The sequence below is a fragment of the Apaloderma vittatum genome, unplaced genomic scaffold (genome assembly GCF_000703405.1).
Source record: "Apaloderma vittatum isolate BGI_N311 unplaced genomic scaffold, ASM70340v1 scaffold8788, whole genome shotgun sequence".
NCBI lineage: Eukaryota > Metazoa > Chordata > Aves > Trogoniformes > Trogonidae > Apaloderma > Apaloderma vittatum.
In genome coordinates, this window is record NW_009732378.1 from 1 (window position 1) to 18,309 (window position 18,309).

Genomic DNA, 18,309 nt, shown 5'->3' on the forward strand with positions numbered 1-18,309 from the left:
AAAAAAAAAAAAGAAAGAAAGAAAGAAAAAACACAACGTAAAACAACAAACCGCGAAAAACACCCAAGTAACGAGAGCCGGAAAAATGTGCAACATCAACGCACTTGGTGTCTACGTGTGGGAGACGATCGTTTTTTTCAGGTAAGGATGGGCTTTACAGGAGGAGTGTGTGAGCGCTGTGATCACCCCAAGCTCGGGATACAGTCCCTAGACACAGTGTCAGCCTTAGGACAGCGGCGTTCCGCCTTTCCCGAGCTGCCTTTTCGCCTTCTCTCGGTTCCCCGAGACTGGCTATCGCACAGACCTGGGCTCGGGACTTTCCGCGGCTTTGGGAGTTATTCCGTTTAATTAGCACTGCAATCTCGCTAACCGCAGTGCTGAAAACACCGACCCCGACTGGTTGCAAAGTGACAACTAGTGGCGACTGGGAATGCTGCACTTGAATTTGCCCGGGTAAATATTGCCAACTCGCCCCCTCCCCATCCTCAGATTACAGGTTAAGGTGAGTTCCGTGGAATGCTTTCACTGCTTAGCTATGTTAACTTGAGAGTTCGTGGGGCTCCTTTTCACGGAGGACTCATCCTCCCTCCTTAGTTTGCTATAAATCACTGAAAGCAAATAGTCTCCTTCATTTCCAACTTTTTTCTTTCATGTTTTCAACATCCTTTCCTTGCAGAATCTAAGTGAAAGCCAAAGGGGATGAGGGGAGCTGTTTGAAATTACATCCATTAACTCCTAGCTAGAACTTTGACTGGTTTAGCTGTGTTCAGTTTCTTATTAAGGCTAATGTAAAGGAAAAAACAATTTTTGTCTTTAAGAATTGTTTCTGATCCATCTCTCCTTGCAGTGCTTTTATTAAAAGGGGAAAAATACATTGGAAGTTAGAAGTTCTCTTATATTTGTACGAATAACAGTGTGCTGTTGCAAGTGACAGATGCCAAATACATGCAACAGAAAAAAAAACACTTTCTTTTATGACTTGCACTTGCTCATCAGACTTCACTTCAGTTGCATGGCTCTTACTTAGGCATTTCTGTATTTTATCAAAGTCTCACAGTTTAATATGAAAAGACTTTATTTACATATACTTCGCTGGTGTAATATTGATTATTTTCTGAATTTCAGTAGCAGACCTGCTGATACCGGGCAGACGTTTCTAGCTACCAGGCTCTTTGAACACTAAAGTCTTTCCAGGCATAAAAATTGAGATATCTCCACTTTTTCTCTAATTCCACAGAAAATCAAAGATACCAAGGTTGTAACACAAACTCAAAGCACTTCTCTGTTAACAAACCAGGAAAGAAGTTCTAGAAATAACTAAAATCACCGATATCTGAAAAGCAATGCACAACACCCAATACTTCAGAGCTATCCTTTCTCATCTTATTTAGTCAAAAATGTATAGCAGCACTGCACAATACAGTGGGGTGGACTAACAAGAAGTATATGTAGGTGAAAGAAACTCTTACGTTAAACAATGTTGAAGCATAGAGATTTAAAAAAAAACAACAACCCAAACCCAAACATCAACAAAAACCAAACAGCTACAACAACCAAAAAACCCAAACAAACAGGAAAACAGCAACAAAAACCAAACCACTAAAAAGATTATACAACAAAAAAACGCTCCAGAATGTCGTCCACAAATATGCTATAGACAAAAACAAAATAAATTTTTAAAATATCATTTACAGGCTTGATTTTCCTATAGCCCTGGCATTAAAGCATCTGTCCAGCTCTCATCAGAACTGCCTGAACAAGTGAAATTGATACATACTTGTCATGCTGATTTTGTTCTGTAATGCATGCTTATGCATCACACAACACATGTGAGCACTTATAGATTCTTAACACATCAGGCATTCAAAACTTTGGTAAATCAGTCCCTTCAGGTTCTAATGTAAATGTTTATACTATTATAAAGTGTTTCTGTATATATTCACACATAAATACATGTACTACATATGACTACATCATATTGCATACTAAAGGTATTTCTGCAGGTCTAGCTTTCCTGAAAATAACATCTAAAATAATTTGAAAGTACTTTAAATCAAAGGTAAATGTTGAAAGTAAACTGGTTTATATACTGCAATCATTTTCCAAACAAACAAAAAACCCCCACAAAATTAGTAATTCTTGCTCAGAACTGACTCTAAACAATGTTTTTCTTCTTTCACCTGCATTATGTTATGTGTCAGATTTATTACAGGCCAAAAATCTACCAGCCTTTTGGGTCCAGGAATAGCTTTACTATTTCAATAAGATAAGTTTATTCATTAACAGCCATTAAAAAATTTAATATGCCAAGTACTCCCATATTCCATTATTTAAAATAATCAGAAGCTGATAATCCAATTATCCATAGTGGAAGTATGCATTGCTTTAAGTTACAGGGTGTACCACACTTTGTCAGCCTGTCGAAAATATTCTGGAAAAAGAATCCATTATGTGTTAAGTACATACACCACCAAACCAAAGAAAAATCCAAACTCCCAAAAGAAAATTAGATACAACCAATACAGGAAATAAGACTAGATCTGTTGCTTAACAAAAATGTCCTTTACCAGCCTTTCAGGAAACAAGACCCTGTGGGAAGGAGTAACAGCTGGTGTGTGAATGCCAATATGGCATTGCCTGTATGATATTTGTTTCTGTTACAGTTTGGGTGTTTTAGAAGGAATTTACAATAAGCAGCTTATTCTGATATGCCTTTCTTTATGGAAGGGCATTTCCTATTTTGTTACCTGCCTTCCCAGACTGCAGTCACTTAGCTGTGACTAAGACATTTACTGAGAACCTGGACAGAGGCAGAGATGAAAGCTGGGTTGGAGCAGGAGACGAAGAGACTTCTGACAGACAGGCTGCTTGACCAACCTTTCCTTACACATACCTATGTAAGGCAAAACATTATTTCTTGGAGAAAAAAAAATAGATTGGACAATATTTACATAGGGACTTCCAAACGTCCTGCTTATATCCATGGAGACTTATACAAATATTCTCCCAAAGTCTAACTATGTACAATGCTTGTTTATACTCGGATTCAGCTGTGAGTTCCTTCATGCAGAACAAAAAGCTACCCCATCATGTGATAATCTTGCCCAGGCATTCTGTTGTACCATAATATTTTAATATCTGTAGTGGTCCAGAAACATTTCTACTGCATAAGCCTGGGAGTAGGGATGTACCTTGTACAAGTTAGGAGATAAAAGCCTAACATTGTCACCTTACTCAACTGGACACTGTCCTGTGAGGTTTTGAAATTGTTTAGGTCTGATTCTTGTCCTAATTGCACTTCTGTACATCAGAAATCAGCAGCATGACCTTCACTGAATCAAGATCAGAGTTGGCCCTTTCTGAACAGCAATCTGTCAGGTAGCAGGAGTGACTCAAGGCTACTGCTCCAAGTGATTCACAGACTAAAAGCTGTTGCCAGCCTCATATTCTGTTGGACTCCTCTAACTGGCATTTTCGTATTCCCTTCTGTTAGTAACAGGGCTCTTAGATTCTAGTTTTTAAAACAATAAGATAATGCCATTGTGAGTATGATGCCTCATAACGTTGAGGAAATAGAGACACTTTCCTAAAACAGACTTGACAAGTAAAGGAAGTGACTGGAGAGCAGCTGTTTTCAGGTCCTTGAAAATACAACAAAAGATGGGCAGAAAAAGAAGAGTAATGTGTTTATCTCCAAACCTTCTGTAATAGCTCTGCAGTGCTAGATAGCGTTACAGAGGTACCTGTGAACAAAACACTAGTCAGACAACTCCAGAGCCACAAGCTAAGCAACATAGCTGGTGTTCTCAGCAGTTACAAAGTATTTTCCTCACACTAACCAAAATCTAGTAGAAGTGTGCCTTATGACCTGTTGTGCCTCTGCTGAGTCTGTCAGTTCTCCCCAAAATAAAGCAGATTTAACAAAGGCTTGGACTAGATGGCTCTAAGGACACTCTTTATCTTCCTTGCTCTGCAACATGTAGTAGTCCCATTAGAGACCTTGCTAAAAGGGTTACATATTCAAGGTTTGAAAAGGTGATTAGGTAGACATTTCTACCTAGAAACCCTTATAAATCATTCCTCAGAGAAAGATTAATTTGATGTCATCTCGGTAGAAGCACAAAAAGTTTGGGAACCTGCCTTCTGCAGAGACTTTGATACACACATTCATCTAACCATAACGATTCTCTTGCATTTTAGATAATTAGGACAAATCAACATAAAGTACAAAGCAAAACATTTTCTAAGGCAGTCTAATCCTAACCTTCCTCTCTAGACAGCTGCCTTGAATGACTCCAGATCTGCTGTTGTGATAGAACAGAACAAATGAAAGGCTCTACAAAAGGCACAAAAAACGTTTCCCCCTCCATATGTTGGATGCAAGGAAGAGGAAAGGCATAGATAATCACCTTGCTTAACAAAAATATTGCAAAAATGTTGCTCTTTCTCACATGCACTAATAAAACATCCTTCGTCTCTGAGGTACTGGTGCTGTGGAGATTTTAGGTAGTATAGACTGGCTGTCTGCCTTGACTCCCACTGAACATTACTCTACATGCAGCAAGTCCCATTGGCAGGACACATATTTACTGTCAAAATACATGAAGGGAATTGCTTCTGGAAGAAACTCAATACCTGAAGGCAATGGGAGAATCCTGCTCTTACATAAAAGATCACTACACCATATGAATTGTCTGCAAATACTTGTGTCAATAACAAGAATTTACATATAGGAATTTGGAACACCTGCCATGAAAGAGATGTTGGAGACTCTTGTGTATGAAGCAAGTTAGAGGCAAAGGGCCCTCTGGCTCAGATTTAATAGCACAGGATGTAGGCTAAGAAGTTCATTCTGCTACTGAGCAAGTGATTCAAGTTAAAAACAAAAGCACTTTTAAGTAACACCATGCTGCAGTTCCCCTGGTCTTGGGACACTTCCCTTGTTGGCTGAAGAAATTCATCTCACTAAATCCTCATGAGCTGACCTCAATAAAAAAAAGGAACCCAACATCTGAATTAAGATGTTAATCAATGTCCAAAATTACATTACTTCACTATGCCAGCACTGACCAATGATCATTCATCTATGATAGAAAATCAGCAGAGAAGTCTGTTCTTGTTTCATCCTAGCATGTAGGGTAAAAGGGCTTTCCAAGTTTTGGTATTGAGAACAAGTTGTCAGACCACTTAACAAATATAATTACTGTTTATGTACTGATGAAAGACAAGTATTTTTTTTTTAAATAATCATAATTGAAAATCACAACATCCAAATCAACTCTATAACATTTAAATATGCTACATTAACTAAATCTATTCGCTAAGTTTCACTTGTTCATTTTCTATAACCTAGTGACTTTCTGGGAGTCCCCCAAGTGATTAGAACTAAGACAACAGATAGGTTGATAACACATTTTGACTTGTATAATTTTTATTTGCTTGTATCGGCTCTTGCTTTTGTGGTACATTAAATTAGAGTTTCACTATTTCCAGTAAACTACCCTTTTGCTATCACTGCCTTGCACACTTTCTACTGACCTTTATCTATCAGCAAGAGAACAATGATTTCTATATTTATGAAGCATGGTTACACTCGTGCATCTAACAACTTTCGAAAAATGGCTCATCACATTCTTTCACATGCTAAAAACTTTGCTTCAGCATACCCTCCCCCATCATGGCTTTATTCAATTTTTTGTTTGATTAAAAAAAAAAAAAAGTAATTCTAAATATTTTTGATAATTTCAGTTTAGAGGAAAAAAAACCAAAAACCATCAAGTACACAACACCATCCCCACTCCACACACACCATCATCCTTCCCAGACTAAAAGGCCTTGAGATAAATTAAGCAAGGGACAGGGAGGGTCTTTAGGAGCCATGACCAGCCAACTCGACATCGAGCTGTCTGACTGCTGACTTCTAGACCTACTTGCACACCCCAAAACCAAGCAACTTTTGCATTGCACTCAGTATAATAAAATACTGCTAATTCAGCAGGTCAGTTCCTCTTAAAGAGGAAAGAAAAAAAAAATCACCAGTTCACCTCTTTGGCTTCCTCACCTTTTCCTTAAAATATTCAAAAAATTTACATTTATGTTTACAAAGCCAGACAATAGAAACCATTTTCTTGAGAGGAGGTGGTTTGTATTGGTATTTCTTAGCCAAAATGACTGTTTGGTACAAAATGATGTCATCCCTCTAGCTTCCTGAGAAGCTGCTGATATGATCTAGATGATCTGGTCCTGAAGGTCTGCACATTTTGATCCCACAGGTGTTACAGATCAAATACATCACTCCAAGCTGCTCCTAAATCTCATCTCATACTTCAAGAGACTGATGCACGGGAACCAAAACCCACAGAAATAGAGCTTTTGTCCCCTCAGTAAGACCAAAGCACAGAGTGGGCCTGCAGAGAACAGAAATAGATAGAGACAGATGCACCCATCATTTACACACGCTGAGCACTCCATTATGCAGACAATTATTTCATCCATATCATGCACCACAGTACGCTGCTGATTTGGGGACTGCACCACATCTGGCTGGTACATAGACACAGTTGGCATCCTGTAAACACATCTCTGTTGGATCTAAGCGCCAGCTAAGAAAATCGGAAGAAATCTTAATTTACCAAACCCCATGAAATTAGGATTTTGAAAGGAAAGAGGGAACCAAAAGAACACATTTTGGCACCTGTTTTCATTTTCATTTCTTCCTCTTCACTGTTCCACTGTGGCTCACAGCCCACTAGAAGAAAATAAAAAACAAAAGAAAGAAAAAAAAAGGCAGAAAACTCAAATGTCTTAGCAGGCAGCCAGGAAACTCTCTTGTTTCTATCAGTTCCTCATTGTGGGGTGGGCAAAGAGGGGGAAAAGCCTACCAAGAGGTTGCCAAGACAAGGAGTGTCGCATGAATGGAACAGCAGGGCTTGCAGTGCAATCAATCATCGCTTGCGCTGCCTTCAGACGAAGTCTGTCGGCAGCAGCTCCCGCCCTGAGCCCGCCTCTACAAGCAGCGTCTGTCCCTACGAGCACTCACCCAGGGTGCAGATCCTGTCGCTCAGCCCCAGCAGGGCTGGGGTAAACACACAAATCGATAAATAGCAACAGAAGCAGAAGCAGCGGTGAACCAGACCACTGCCACGTGTGTCTGGTGCAGCAGCAAAATGCAGCCGAGCCAGGAATCGTGCAGGAAACCCAACAAAATGAATGGCTTTCTGCCTTTACCAGATTTCCTTAGAATTTTTTTTCTCTTTTATTTGGGGTGATAAAAATAAAAAGACACTTTGTACAAAGACCCAAGCACAGGTCTCTCCTCTCATGGAAAGAGTATAAAATGTAAAAGCATGAGGGGGAGTCATTATCAGCACTCTTTAAAAAAATCCTTAGCTTCAAATGTCCCTGTCAGTGCCAATAGCTCCTGTGCAAGATGGGTCAAGTCCCCAACTACTTGTATTACTACAGCTTGGGGTAGGGAAACATGATGCTCTGAGTTTCTGGGTGAAGCAGGCTTTTGCTATCATGTAAAAGCTACAAAGATAGGCTGTGCACTGCAAAGTGACTTTTCATGGGATATCTTTACAATCTTTTCTCTTTGTTCACTCCCCGTGCTTTGGAAGCACTGCTGAGCAGGGCAAGGATTCCTGGCATATCTACATATACACAGATTTTTATTTTTTTTCCTGCACAAGAGCTCCCAAGATCCAATTTACAAACCAAAATGCATGCATCCCACCTCTTGTGCCACCTCATGTGCCAGAGAATCACAAGCATCCTGCAGCTTCCAGCCTCATCCATCACACCCTGACACACAGCTATAGGCTTAGAAATCATCTCCCAGCAGCATGGCTGACAAAGTACAAGCCTCATCAAACATAACATGCTCTCCCACACCAACATAGTCAACGCAACACTGGCACGGTTGAAAAAATTGTGATTTTTTTTTTATTATTATTATTATTTTTGATTTGTTGGTTTGGATTTTTTTGTCAGGGAGATGAAGAAACCCAAGTCAGAGGGGAGCTAGGGTGGGGAGGAGAATAGCTCTCCTGGGCAAGGGACCCAGAGCTTAGCCATTTGTTCCAGAAGTTACATTTCATTACAGTTCATGAATAAATTGATAAATTACACCAGGAATCACAGACAGCACAGAGGGAACATTCATCTCCAGCAGGCTATTTGCGTTGCAACGACAACAACTAATTCTATCAGAAAAATATGAAAAAGAGTTCTCTTTATCACACAACTCATTTCAGACAGTGCAAAATACACACATCAGAGAGTCCCAGTTTTACAAAGGAACCCACGATTTTGCAGGTAGGTTATGCATGTTAGCTCAGGAGGCCTTTTCAAAGGATCTGTAGCAAAAAGTTTCAGAAGATAAAACCCATCACCTCTCTGCACTACATGTTCTAACTCTTTTAAAAGAATTCTATTCATACCACCTCTGATTTATCAAAAAAAGAAAGCAGTTAAAATATTCTTATCCGATTTTAACGAGCAGCATAAATCCTTAAACTAAAACTAATTTTTAAAAAGCTGCTGTAGCAAGCTATTTCTACTGATGAAAACGCGACTGATAGTGCGACTGCAGAGCTATAGTTAGAAGAGGATCCACGATTTCTCGTAATTCTCTGACACTTGTGATCTAAAACCTTCTGACGTCAATTGAGGTTCCCACCGCAGCTCTCCGTCCAAACACTAAATCAAGAGCACATCAGTGACGAGAATATTGTTACCTGTATTATGAAGCCTCGTCTTATAAAGACGTTTTCCCACTTTATTTACTGCATTCAGGAAGGCTGTTTATGCATAGCTTTAAATACCTGACTAGCCCCCGTGACTTTAAAGGGAATATTCAGTGTGTGTGAAGCTAGACGTATGCTTTTGTCTTTGCAGACTTGTTTTTTCCCTTTGTTTTTTCAAGGAAAAATGCAATTCTAACATGGTATTTTGGGGTTGTTGTTTTTTTTTAAACCCTGCAGTATATGTGTATGTAAGAGTCAATGCTGGATTTATTTCACAAACAATTAAAACCTGAGCACCGACTTGTGCTTCTCCATTATTTATGTTTTCAAACCTGTCTCAGTAGCTTAGAATCATACATCTCCAGAAAGTCACTGCTTGTACTATAAGAGCTGTAGATGCTTCTAGAAGAGGGATTAATTGAGAATGTCACTAGAGAGAATGCCCAGGACTAAAAACCAAATTTAACATACTTTTTTTTTTAATGTGAAAAAGCAAGAGTAACCATGCAACATATGAGAGTTTGAACAGTCCTTGTAAGAGCAGAGACCTTGCATGAAACCGAGCACTATTCCCATGCAGTTTGGTGGTCTCCTTGTACTCTTTCCATCTCAGCTATATACAATATGCAGATTTCTTCGCCCTCCCCAGATGATTGTCTAGTCATTTATTATTTTCTTGTTGTTCTGTCCAGGCAGCGTCAGCAATTGTTCCAAGTGCTGGTGTCTTTCCACAGAGTTAATCAGTGTAATTGGGATGTTTTATAGTTCTGGACAGGGTGTTTCGCCATATGGCATAGGAGCCATGAGCTGCAGGAATGTGGCAGTGAAACACAGAGCCATCAGAATGCTGCAGTCTGAAGAAGAGAATTTTATCATTCTGCTAAAGTTGTTGCAGTCTCCTGGATGAGAATGATGACAGAGGATTAATTCTCAAAAGCCCACGAAAAAGTGCCTCCAAGCATGTGTTGTGCAGGACCTTTCAGAGTGTTTTGGGATCTGTTGGGTTAAAACTTTAACTGATTACATCCTGTAACTACTGCAATGCAGTTACTTCTGGTGCAAAAGCTAGAACTGGTTTTAACTCCTCACAGCAACAGAGCACAACCATCCAGGGCAGAGACAGTAATACTTAATAAGCCTAATTTTTTCTTTCCTGTGTTCCTCCTCCCACCATAAACAAGGGATAAATAATAACTTATTGCCCATCTCCTTCTCACAGGTTCTCAGATTCCACATTTCACCAGTCTCACTGTACATGACAATTTTCCTATCCTATCCCAACATCCAGGTCTGCTCCATTCCTCTGTTGCACAAGCTCTCAGCTGAATTAAGAAAAAAAACAAGTCTAAATTGCCACTGCACCTCTGAGAATTACTTTTGCAAATGCACCCCTGTAGCGCACCTCACATCCATACCGCATGGACTGTAATTATCAGCAGTTAAATACAACCACATGAACTGTGATCAATTGTGTACAACCAGCACATCTGTAATACTCTGAGACCCTTCTTCTCTGCACCACACCACACCGAAAGCATAGCATTGGGTTTTTCTTCTTCTCACACACTTCCACTCTTCCTTTCTTCTGTCCATCTCTACGGCTACAGGCCACAAAATCAGACAGCATGACAGAGAAAAACACGCAGACAATGAGTTTCATCCTTTTTAATTGAATTGCATATCAATATTGATTGTGCTATTCATTTTGATAGTAAATCTAATCATTCAAAAAAAAAAAAAAAAGTCTGTTTGCAATCTCTGCCAAGCTTTCACAGACCAGCGTCTGGCAGCATTTCCCTCCAGATAACACCCCGATGCACAGTCAGAAACAACAGTCTGGGTACGGAGTTTAGGGCTGACCCTTTTCACTAGGAAAAAAAGAATAAATTTCTCACCTGTCCCTCCTACCTCTCTCTGGCTGCTGAGGACAAGATGGAGACAGGCAGCCCCAGCAGGGAGAGGATACAGGCTGGGCTTTGCTGAGCTCCAGTCTCTGTGCAGGGGCCTCTGTGCCCCAGAGACAACAGCTCAGGAACCAGCGAGATGGTCTGAGAAGAACAGGGGGAGAGTTACCATGGGTAATGCTAGTTAGGCACAGGCAACTTGATGACTTGGCTCAACTGTCCGATGTCCTCTTTGTGACTACCCTTCAGTCTGCTGGAGTCAATAAAACTAAGCTGATGAACTCTCCTCTGTTCCCAAGCCCCCATATCACTCTAGCCTGGTGATGAAGGACCAGTAATACTGGTCACCTCAGCCTGCTCACAGAAAACATCACATCTGAAAGACAAAGGTGTGAGCCAGCTCACCTCCACACTATTCCCAACGCATCTATGATTCTATCCCTGCCAAGCTTGCCAAGACTTGCATTGTCTTTCAAAAATAAACAAACCAAGCAACCACTTCAGAAACTTTTGCTGAGCTGCACTGAACCAGGGTAAGTGATCAGCTATCTTCTATTTCCCCAGCCTCTATAGAGTCCAGCAGAGGAATAAATGTAATGCTGTTCTCTTGAGCCACCTTCACAGGGACCTGAGCCTTGCACATTTTGCAGAGGGACCTTTCCTCTACAAACACTTGTTTTGCAACAGTTTGTGTTTCTGCTGCCAGACATTATTTTTTACCCTCAGAATTAATGATTAACAATTAAATTATTTGACAAGGGAATAGAGGCCCCATGTTAATTAATTTTCTTCATCTCTCCTCTTTGCAAAGACAAAAATTGATATTTCTCAGTATCAACATTCAACCAGAACTGGGTAGTTTGTGACGCTGGACTTTAATTAGATGGACAGCCACAGGTGCAGGGGGAAGGGAAAAAAAAAACACCCAACATGAAAATATTGCACAAGGACCATACAAGTGGGGGGAGGTGGAGGAGGGAACAACCAACCAGGGAGCTGGGAACTAAGCAAACTGACTTATACAGACTGCAAAGAACCTCTTTCTAACCCACATAACTTTTTTATGAGAACATATCATGTATTTAACTAAAACAAAATAATGCGGATAGGGCAAACAGTGCCTGCATAGGTTGGGAGAAACTAGTAATAGGTGCCTTGCAAAGCCCAGCTGCTCTATTTTAAGGGATGCAGTCCTCAGCTGTTCATCCTCACCAGCTTTCACCTTCACGTGCCTGCTGGTGGGCTGGACCTCCCAAGGGCTTGGTGGCATCTGCTTACACACAGCAGTAATATCACAAAAGATTATGCTATTTCATCGACCCTTTGAAGAGATCCTTTCCATTGTTGTTGCTGTGATGATTGCCTGATGGTGCTTTCTCAGCCAGATTCACTAGGGATTACACCAGCGTAAATAAGATAAGCTGCTGTCTGGCTGCTATTAAAATGCACCAAGACGCTCTAGGCTCAGACAACACTCTTGCGCCAATGCAAACTATATTCTCAGTGTTTTTGTTAGATGTTTTGCCTCTTTGTTTGTTTAGAGAATAAATTTTCTCTCTGGACAACACAATAAGCCACCCTAAATTTCCAATTCTCTTCTATTGTCAGCAATTTTCAGATCCCTTAGCAGTTTTCATGTCCTTGTCTCCACTGGGCCAGGAGATGGGACTTTCAAGGGTGCTTCTTTAAGGACTAAGGGTTGGAAGCTTCCAAGGAAGCAGACACAGCACTGATCAAGGCAGACCTGGCAGAGAGCAGAAGCCGATAGCTTCTTTAGGTGTTGTCTGAGCTAAACTGACATAGCACCATTGTCAAAACCCGGAAACGTTCACTCTGGTTGTGTTAGACAGAATCCACCCCTTCAATACACAGTGGAGTGGGCCAGCCACTCTGTAGTTCCCAGCAGTGTTTTCCACTATTCCTTCAGAAGAAGAGAGTAAACACATCTGTCTCCTGCTAGAAAGGTTTTGCTATTCCTTCATCCCATGTTTTCTTCCCTTTTCATGTTAAATCTAGAGGGTGAAGTTGTTACCAGCTAGTTTTAGGAAGAAACTGGAAGAAACTTGGTCACCTGGGTAACACCACACAGGAACCAAAGATATCTTCTAAAAGACACACCAGGAGGTATGCAAATATGTTTGACAGTTTCAGCACAAAGGTGCTCACAGAAACTGCTCATCAGGATGGACATGAAGCTGCAGAAAGCAGTGGGGCTCACCGAGGCTGGTCCTCTCCCAGATGCATGAGGGATTCATTTATCTACTTCCATGTAAGAACTGAGCCCACAAAATTAATTTACTTGCAACTTAGATGCAGAAAGAATCAGAAAACAGCCTGCAAGCAATACCAGCAGACTCACTCATTGCAAGTGGAGAGAACATATATTCAGCATGGGCTTTCACACTGAATTTACAAGAAAGCTGAACACTGACTTTCATGGTTTTTTTCACCTCATTTTTTAAAATGAATGCCAGGGCAATTGCAGTTTCTAATTATCTTTTTGCACTTAAAGCTTATTAGATTTGAATTGCCTCTTCCTCCCCTGCCCCCTGCTTTTCCACTTTCGTATACTTCTTCCAGTCTACAGTTAACAAGAAGAAATCAGTGTATTGCACTACCTGGCATCTTGCTGCTGAAGTGACAGGAGTCTTTGGTTACCAATTCATTTACTGCTTAATTGAAATCTTTTCTCTCAACTCATTGCCATGCAGACACTCTATTGGAACGCAGTAGTCAAGCCCAGTATTGATTGTCGTCCCACTTCCAGCTTTCCTCCTCCGAGTTTGCAAATCAATTGCACCTTGTTGTTTTCCTTCAAAAAAAAATAAATTAAAAGCCATTGCATATTCTATAGCCCCATTTATCCCTGAAACACTCTGGTCTGGCTTTGCACAGTTTTTTACAGCAGAGATGGGGACAAGAAATGGCATGTGGCTATAGTAAAAGCTAGATCCACACCTTGTCAGGTCTCCTCCAAGCATTAACATAAATCAGACAGTTCAGACAAAGTCTAGCATGGAAGTGGATTGTGAATATATAAAGGGTGAATAAAATCCTAGGTTTAGACTCTCATTGGAAGTGATCTAGAATGTATTTCCTCTCTCCATTGCAGAAAATTAAACAATTTTTAACAGTTAAAGATCTATTAATCAGAGAACCCTAATACAGTTACAGCTTGCAAAAGAAGCCAGACTGCAGTTGTAAGTTTGCAGGATTAAAAAACAAGGCTTGGAAAGTGATCACTGCTGACACTAGAGAAGAGAGTCAATGCAATATAGGTTACTTCAGAGACCTGATTTTGAAATTATGGTACCCAAGCACTTTTGAACTCCATCCATTTTTTAAGTACTGAGGAACTCGGTGGTTCTTGTTAAAGCCTTGTCTAGATAACATTTGTATCTTTGGAGTTTCAGCTCAAACTCTCACTTTACGAAGAGGTCTCCGAGAGCAATGTCACATTAATGCCACGCATAGTAACCATCTTTAAATTCTTCCTGCTAGATCTTGTGTCAGAACATAGCACTGCTTCTCTGAAGGACAGCAGGCTTGACTACCGCACAGTCTCTTGAGACAAGAAATGCAAAATTTTCCAAGGTGAGGTCCCGATGCTCTAAGAGGTCTCCATGGTGTCTTTTGTGAGGACATGCATAGCTAAATAACTTGTACTTGTTGTAAACATTCTTAGGCCTCTCAGCTTCTCTACCACTGTGGCTTCCACATATGTAGTTTCCACATAGCCTCGGAACTCTAAAAAATTCAGGAGTTTTGCAAAGGGTGAAGCAATGAGCCTCACTTCCTCCTGAGCAGCTTTCTTAGGCTTACCATGCATTTGCATTGCAATACTGCCTGCAGGCTTTAGCCAGCATCAGGCATCTGAACCCACAGGCAGAGACAGCTCTTGTACTAAGCAAGTTGCATGTCACCTATGGTTTTGGGATTGGTTTGTGTGGTTTTTTGGCTAATCTAGGCAATTTTACACTGCGCTTTCAGCCTGGGAAAAGTTCTGTGTTCAAGTGGAAGCCATATAACTGTAGGGAAGGAATTGAATAGCATCTATTCGTGTCTCAAAATTCAAACCTTCCTGCATTCTCTAGTTGAGATTGAGCACATAGTACCAGGAGTCACTTGTTCCTGCATAGATGACAACAACAGATGCTTCCTAAGCCCAAATCATCACCCTCCATATCTTGCAAACTGCCAGAAAGCGCATTGCCAGGCTTAGATTTTCATCTTGTACAAATAAATTGATAGGTTCACTCCCTCTGCCCCAGGGGCTATACAGGTCCCAAAAAGATTTCATTTCCTTTCTTTCTCAAACCAACATGAGTATCATTTCAGGTTCACATTCCAGACACCTTCCAGTCCAGAGACTGTGTTGCTGTATTGAACTCAGATCCCTGCATTGCAGGTACCAATAGCAAATGCTGGACTGACCAGCAAGCAGGAGGCAAAAATACACCTATCCCCTAGAGTCCCATAGGCTCTACGGGAGTTGTACAATCACGACAGTCATTTAAGTTTCAAAATCCAGATTGCTCTGATCCTACGTGCCTTTTGGAAAACTGTCAGAGTATCAGATATGCTCCTTGCTATTTGCCATGTAATTAAGCAGTAATTTCTGCCCAGGGCTAATCTCAGAGTGTATTTTACCTGTGGAGCTCAGTGCCAAAGTTCACATTTGTAATTTAGTGGCATGCCACGGAGCTATATCTAAACTCACAAAAGGATTTTCTCCACTCATCATCTCTCTTCTACTTTGGTGGCAGCTGGGATTCTGTCTTCAGAGATGTTTGGGTTGGGCAAACAAATTAGCAGAGACCAGCCTCATTAGGAATTCACATGGGTGCCCATTCTGCCTCACAGCAGAAATGAGATGCTGACTGCTCTATTTCTGGACACCAAATTCTCCCCTGTATGGGATGTACACTAAAACCTCCTCTTTCTTTCTATTCACACAGCCTGGCAGCCTCCAAAGAAGCCGAAGCAGCAGCACGATCTGCCCCCAAACCCATGTCTCCTTCTGATTTCTTGGATAAGTTGATGGGGCGAACTTCAGGATACGATGCCAGGATCAGGCCAAATTTTAAAGGTATGCAAAACCCCTGCTTTGTGCCTTTGTTTTATTAGGGGTCTGAAAAACTGCATGCAGTCCTCATGAATACCTCCCTAACTGCATATAGAATACGAACAATCACTATATCTATATGAAATATGTATGATCATGAGAGATTTGACACATAGATCACTTGTAAATGTCTGGAAAGACATCTGACTTCCACTCAGAATGGAAACAACTTTGAAACAACTTTACATGCAGGGAAAACTTCAATACATGGGTCAGGGATCCTGCCAACTCAAGCACTGATTGGCGGCGAGTTGAACATCTTACGGATTAGGAAAAAACCTTTCCTTTCCCTTGGAGTCACTGCCTGCAGCCCCTTCTAATAGTGGGCAATGCTCCTCTCTTACACTCACTGAAGCCGAGAGAAGCATCTCCCATTAGCCTCAGAGGAATTTAGCAAGATGCCAGGGGAAGCTCTGATCCATCCCGGTGCCCCGTACAGAAAAGGGGCTCTGAAAGTGCTGCCCAACACAGCTCCCTTTGCAGAGTTATGTTTCACACCCAGTTTCCCCAGTTCACCCTATTCTCCCTGGCAGCCAAGCAGCATTAAAGCAGACTCTGAGAGAGGCAGCAGAACCTCTTTTCTTTGCTCCTCAAAAACCTCTTCTAATAAGTGTGGATTTGGGGTGGTGTTGCCTGGTTGGTTTAGGTCTGGGGTTTTTAATTTTTTTTGTGGGTTTTTCCACCTGGTGGAAGGTGTCTCTGCCTATGGCAGTGTGGTTGGAACTAGATTATCTTTAAGGTCCCTTCCAACCAAACCATTTTATGCTTCTATCATATTTTGTTTTCTTTTTAAGCAAGCTCACTTTCCCAGAACTATTTGCCCTTGAATCACACACAGAGATAAAGTGGGACCTGTCCCCTCTCAGCCACTGTTCAGCCCAATTCAATGCGCATTTTACTTCCTTCTTTTGTTTCCTACTATCAATTCCTCCTCCCCCTGAGAGTCAGTGGTAACGCTAAAATAGGAGTCCCAGGACCCATAAATCACAGTGGCAGCGCCTGCCATCTAGCTTCAAACAACAAGCTCTATTCTGGGCTTTTAAAACCAATGTTGGTGGGAAGCTTATGTCCTAGTAATCAATTAAGCAACAGAACACTGCTGGTTCTATCCAAATCACAAAGAGTTAAAAAACCACCCTGTAAACCTGCCTACCACTAAATTATGCACACACACAAAAGAAATTAAACTTTAATATTTAATGAAATGTGTACATTATCTTCCTGCGGAAGGCAGCTGTATTGCATTTTTATTTGAGATAATTTAATTTCAGTTCTATTTCAATGAACTACACCTTCCCCACAGGGCAGTTTTGCTGGCTTAGCCTCCCACACATAAATCAGGCTCCAATTTACATGGAAGGCATACGAGGTGTTTTACAGAGCTTGAGGTTGTAGCTCTCAAGCCATGTCATTTAAATTAACTGCAGTAACTCATAAGGGCATTTTAAAGGCTTAGATCCAAATGAAAATAATATCAAAGATCCATGTCAGATGGATTTTTGGGGAGGGGAAGATTAACAAAAAGAAGATTACAACATTTATGGAAAACCTGAAAAATCTGGACTTAGCTGTGGATTCACATTCTGAGAAAAAGGATGAGGCATTTGGGCTTTAATTTAAGATGGAGAATGGGGACAAGGTAACTCTCACCCAAGTTGTACCCTCAACCCTGCTCCTGGAAAACTATATTCCTCCACAGCTTCTTCACACTACAGAGGTGGCACGTTTCAGGGGTAGGCAGGAGAGTTTCCAGAGCATTATACAACACAAAAAAAAAATAATAAAAAATCCAAAATCCTGCAGAATGCTCACAGCTTCCTTTGTACACAGTGGAAGAGCTCAGTGTCTCAGCAAGAGCTGTGCTGCCCCAAGGAGGGAGTCCCCTTCATGGGCACTTGGCTGAGCTCATCCCACACTTAGCTTCACATCAGCACGGGACTGGGAAGACGAGGGCCAAAGTCTTCCATGCACAGCATGGAAGGAGCACATGCAGTCATCCAGGAGGTCAGCTCAGTATTTTTCTTATGCTGTGCCTTTTGGGAGGGAAAAAAAGAATTACATGTATATGGACCTTCTGTATGGTTCATCAGATGGATCCAAAGAAGGTTTTATTACTCCTGAGCTCTACGGGAGCACTAAAGAAGGGATAAAAAAAATGCTCGAGCCTGATTAACTGTGTGCTTTCAGCTCCTGGATGAAATTCACAAGCCTCTTGGATAAGAGGCTGGTGAAGAGAGAGGGGAAAAAAAAAAAAAAAAAGACACCATTTTGTATCTGATATTTCATGCCATGCCTATGTTCAAAATTCTGGAGGAAGAGCTGCACAGGTTGAACAGTAAGTGAGCTGCTGCCCAGATGGCAAATGGCTATCTGGGAGCTGGGGAAACAGAAGCCTAGGACTCGTACCAAAAAAATCCCATGCATAGACAATATTTCTGTTAGTGATGGAAATCCTGCTCCAGCAGAGGACAGGCACAAAATTTCAAAAGAGGCCAAAGTAGGGGAGGAGGAAAAGGAAATCAAGAGGCACAAA

The 18,309-nt window shown here is 41.2% G+C and overlaps 1 protein-coding gene across 1 annotated transcript in view; it reads left to right on the forward strand.

The window, feature by feature from the left end:
* Nucleotides 1–85: 85 nt before the first annotated feature.
* GLRA1 (glycine receptor, alpha 1) overlaps nucleotides 86–18,309 on the forward strand; it is a 35,433-nt gene continuing 17,209 nt past the window's right edge. Inside the window, exons 1-2 of the mRNA XM_009875504.1 lie at nucleotides 86–141; nucleotides 15,610–15,740. Coding sequence (XP_009873806.1) covers nucleotides 86–141; nucleotides 15,610–15,740 — 187 coding nt within the window. The remainder of the gene's footprint in view (nucleotides 142–15,609; nucleotides 15,741–18,309) is intronic.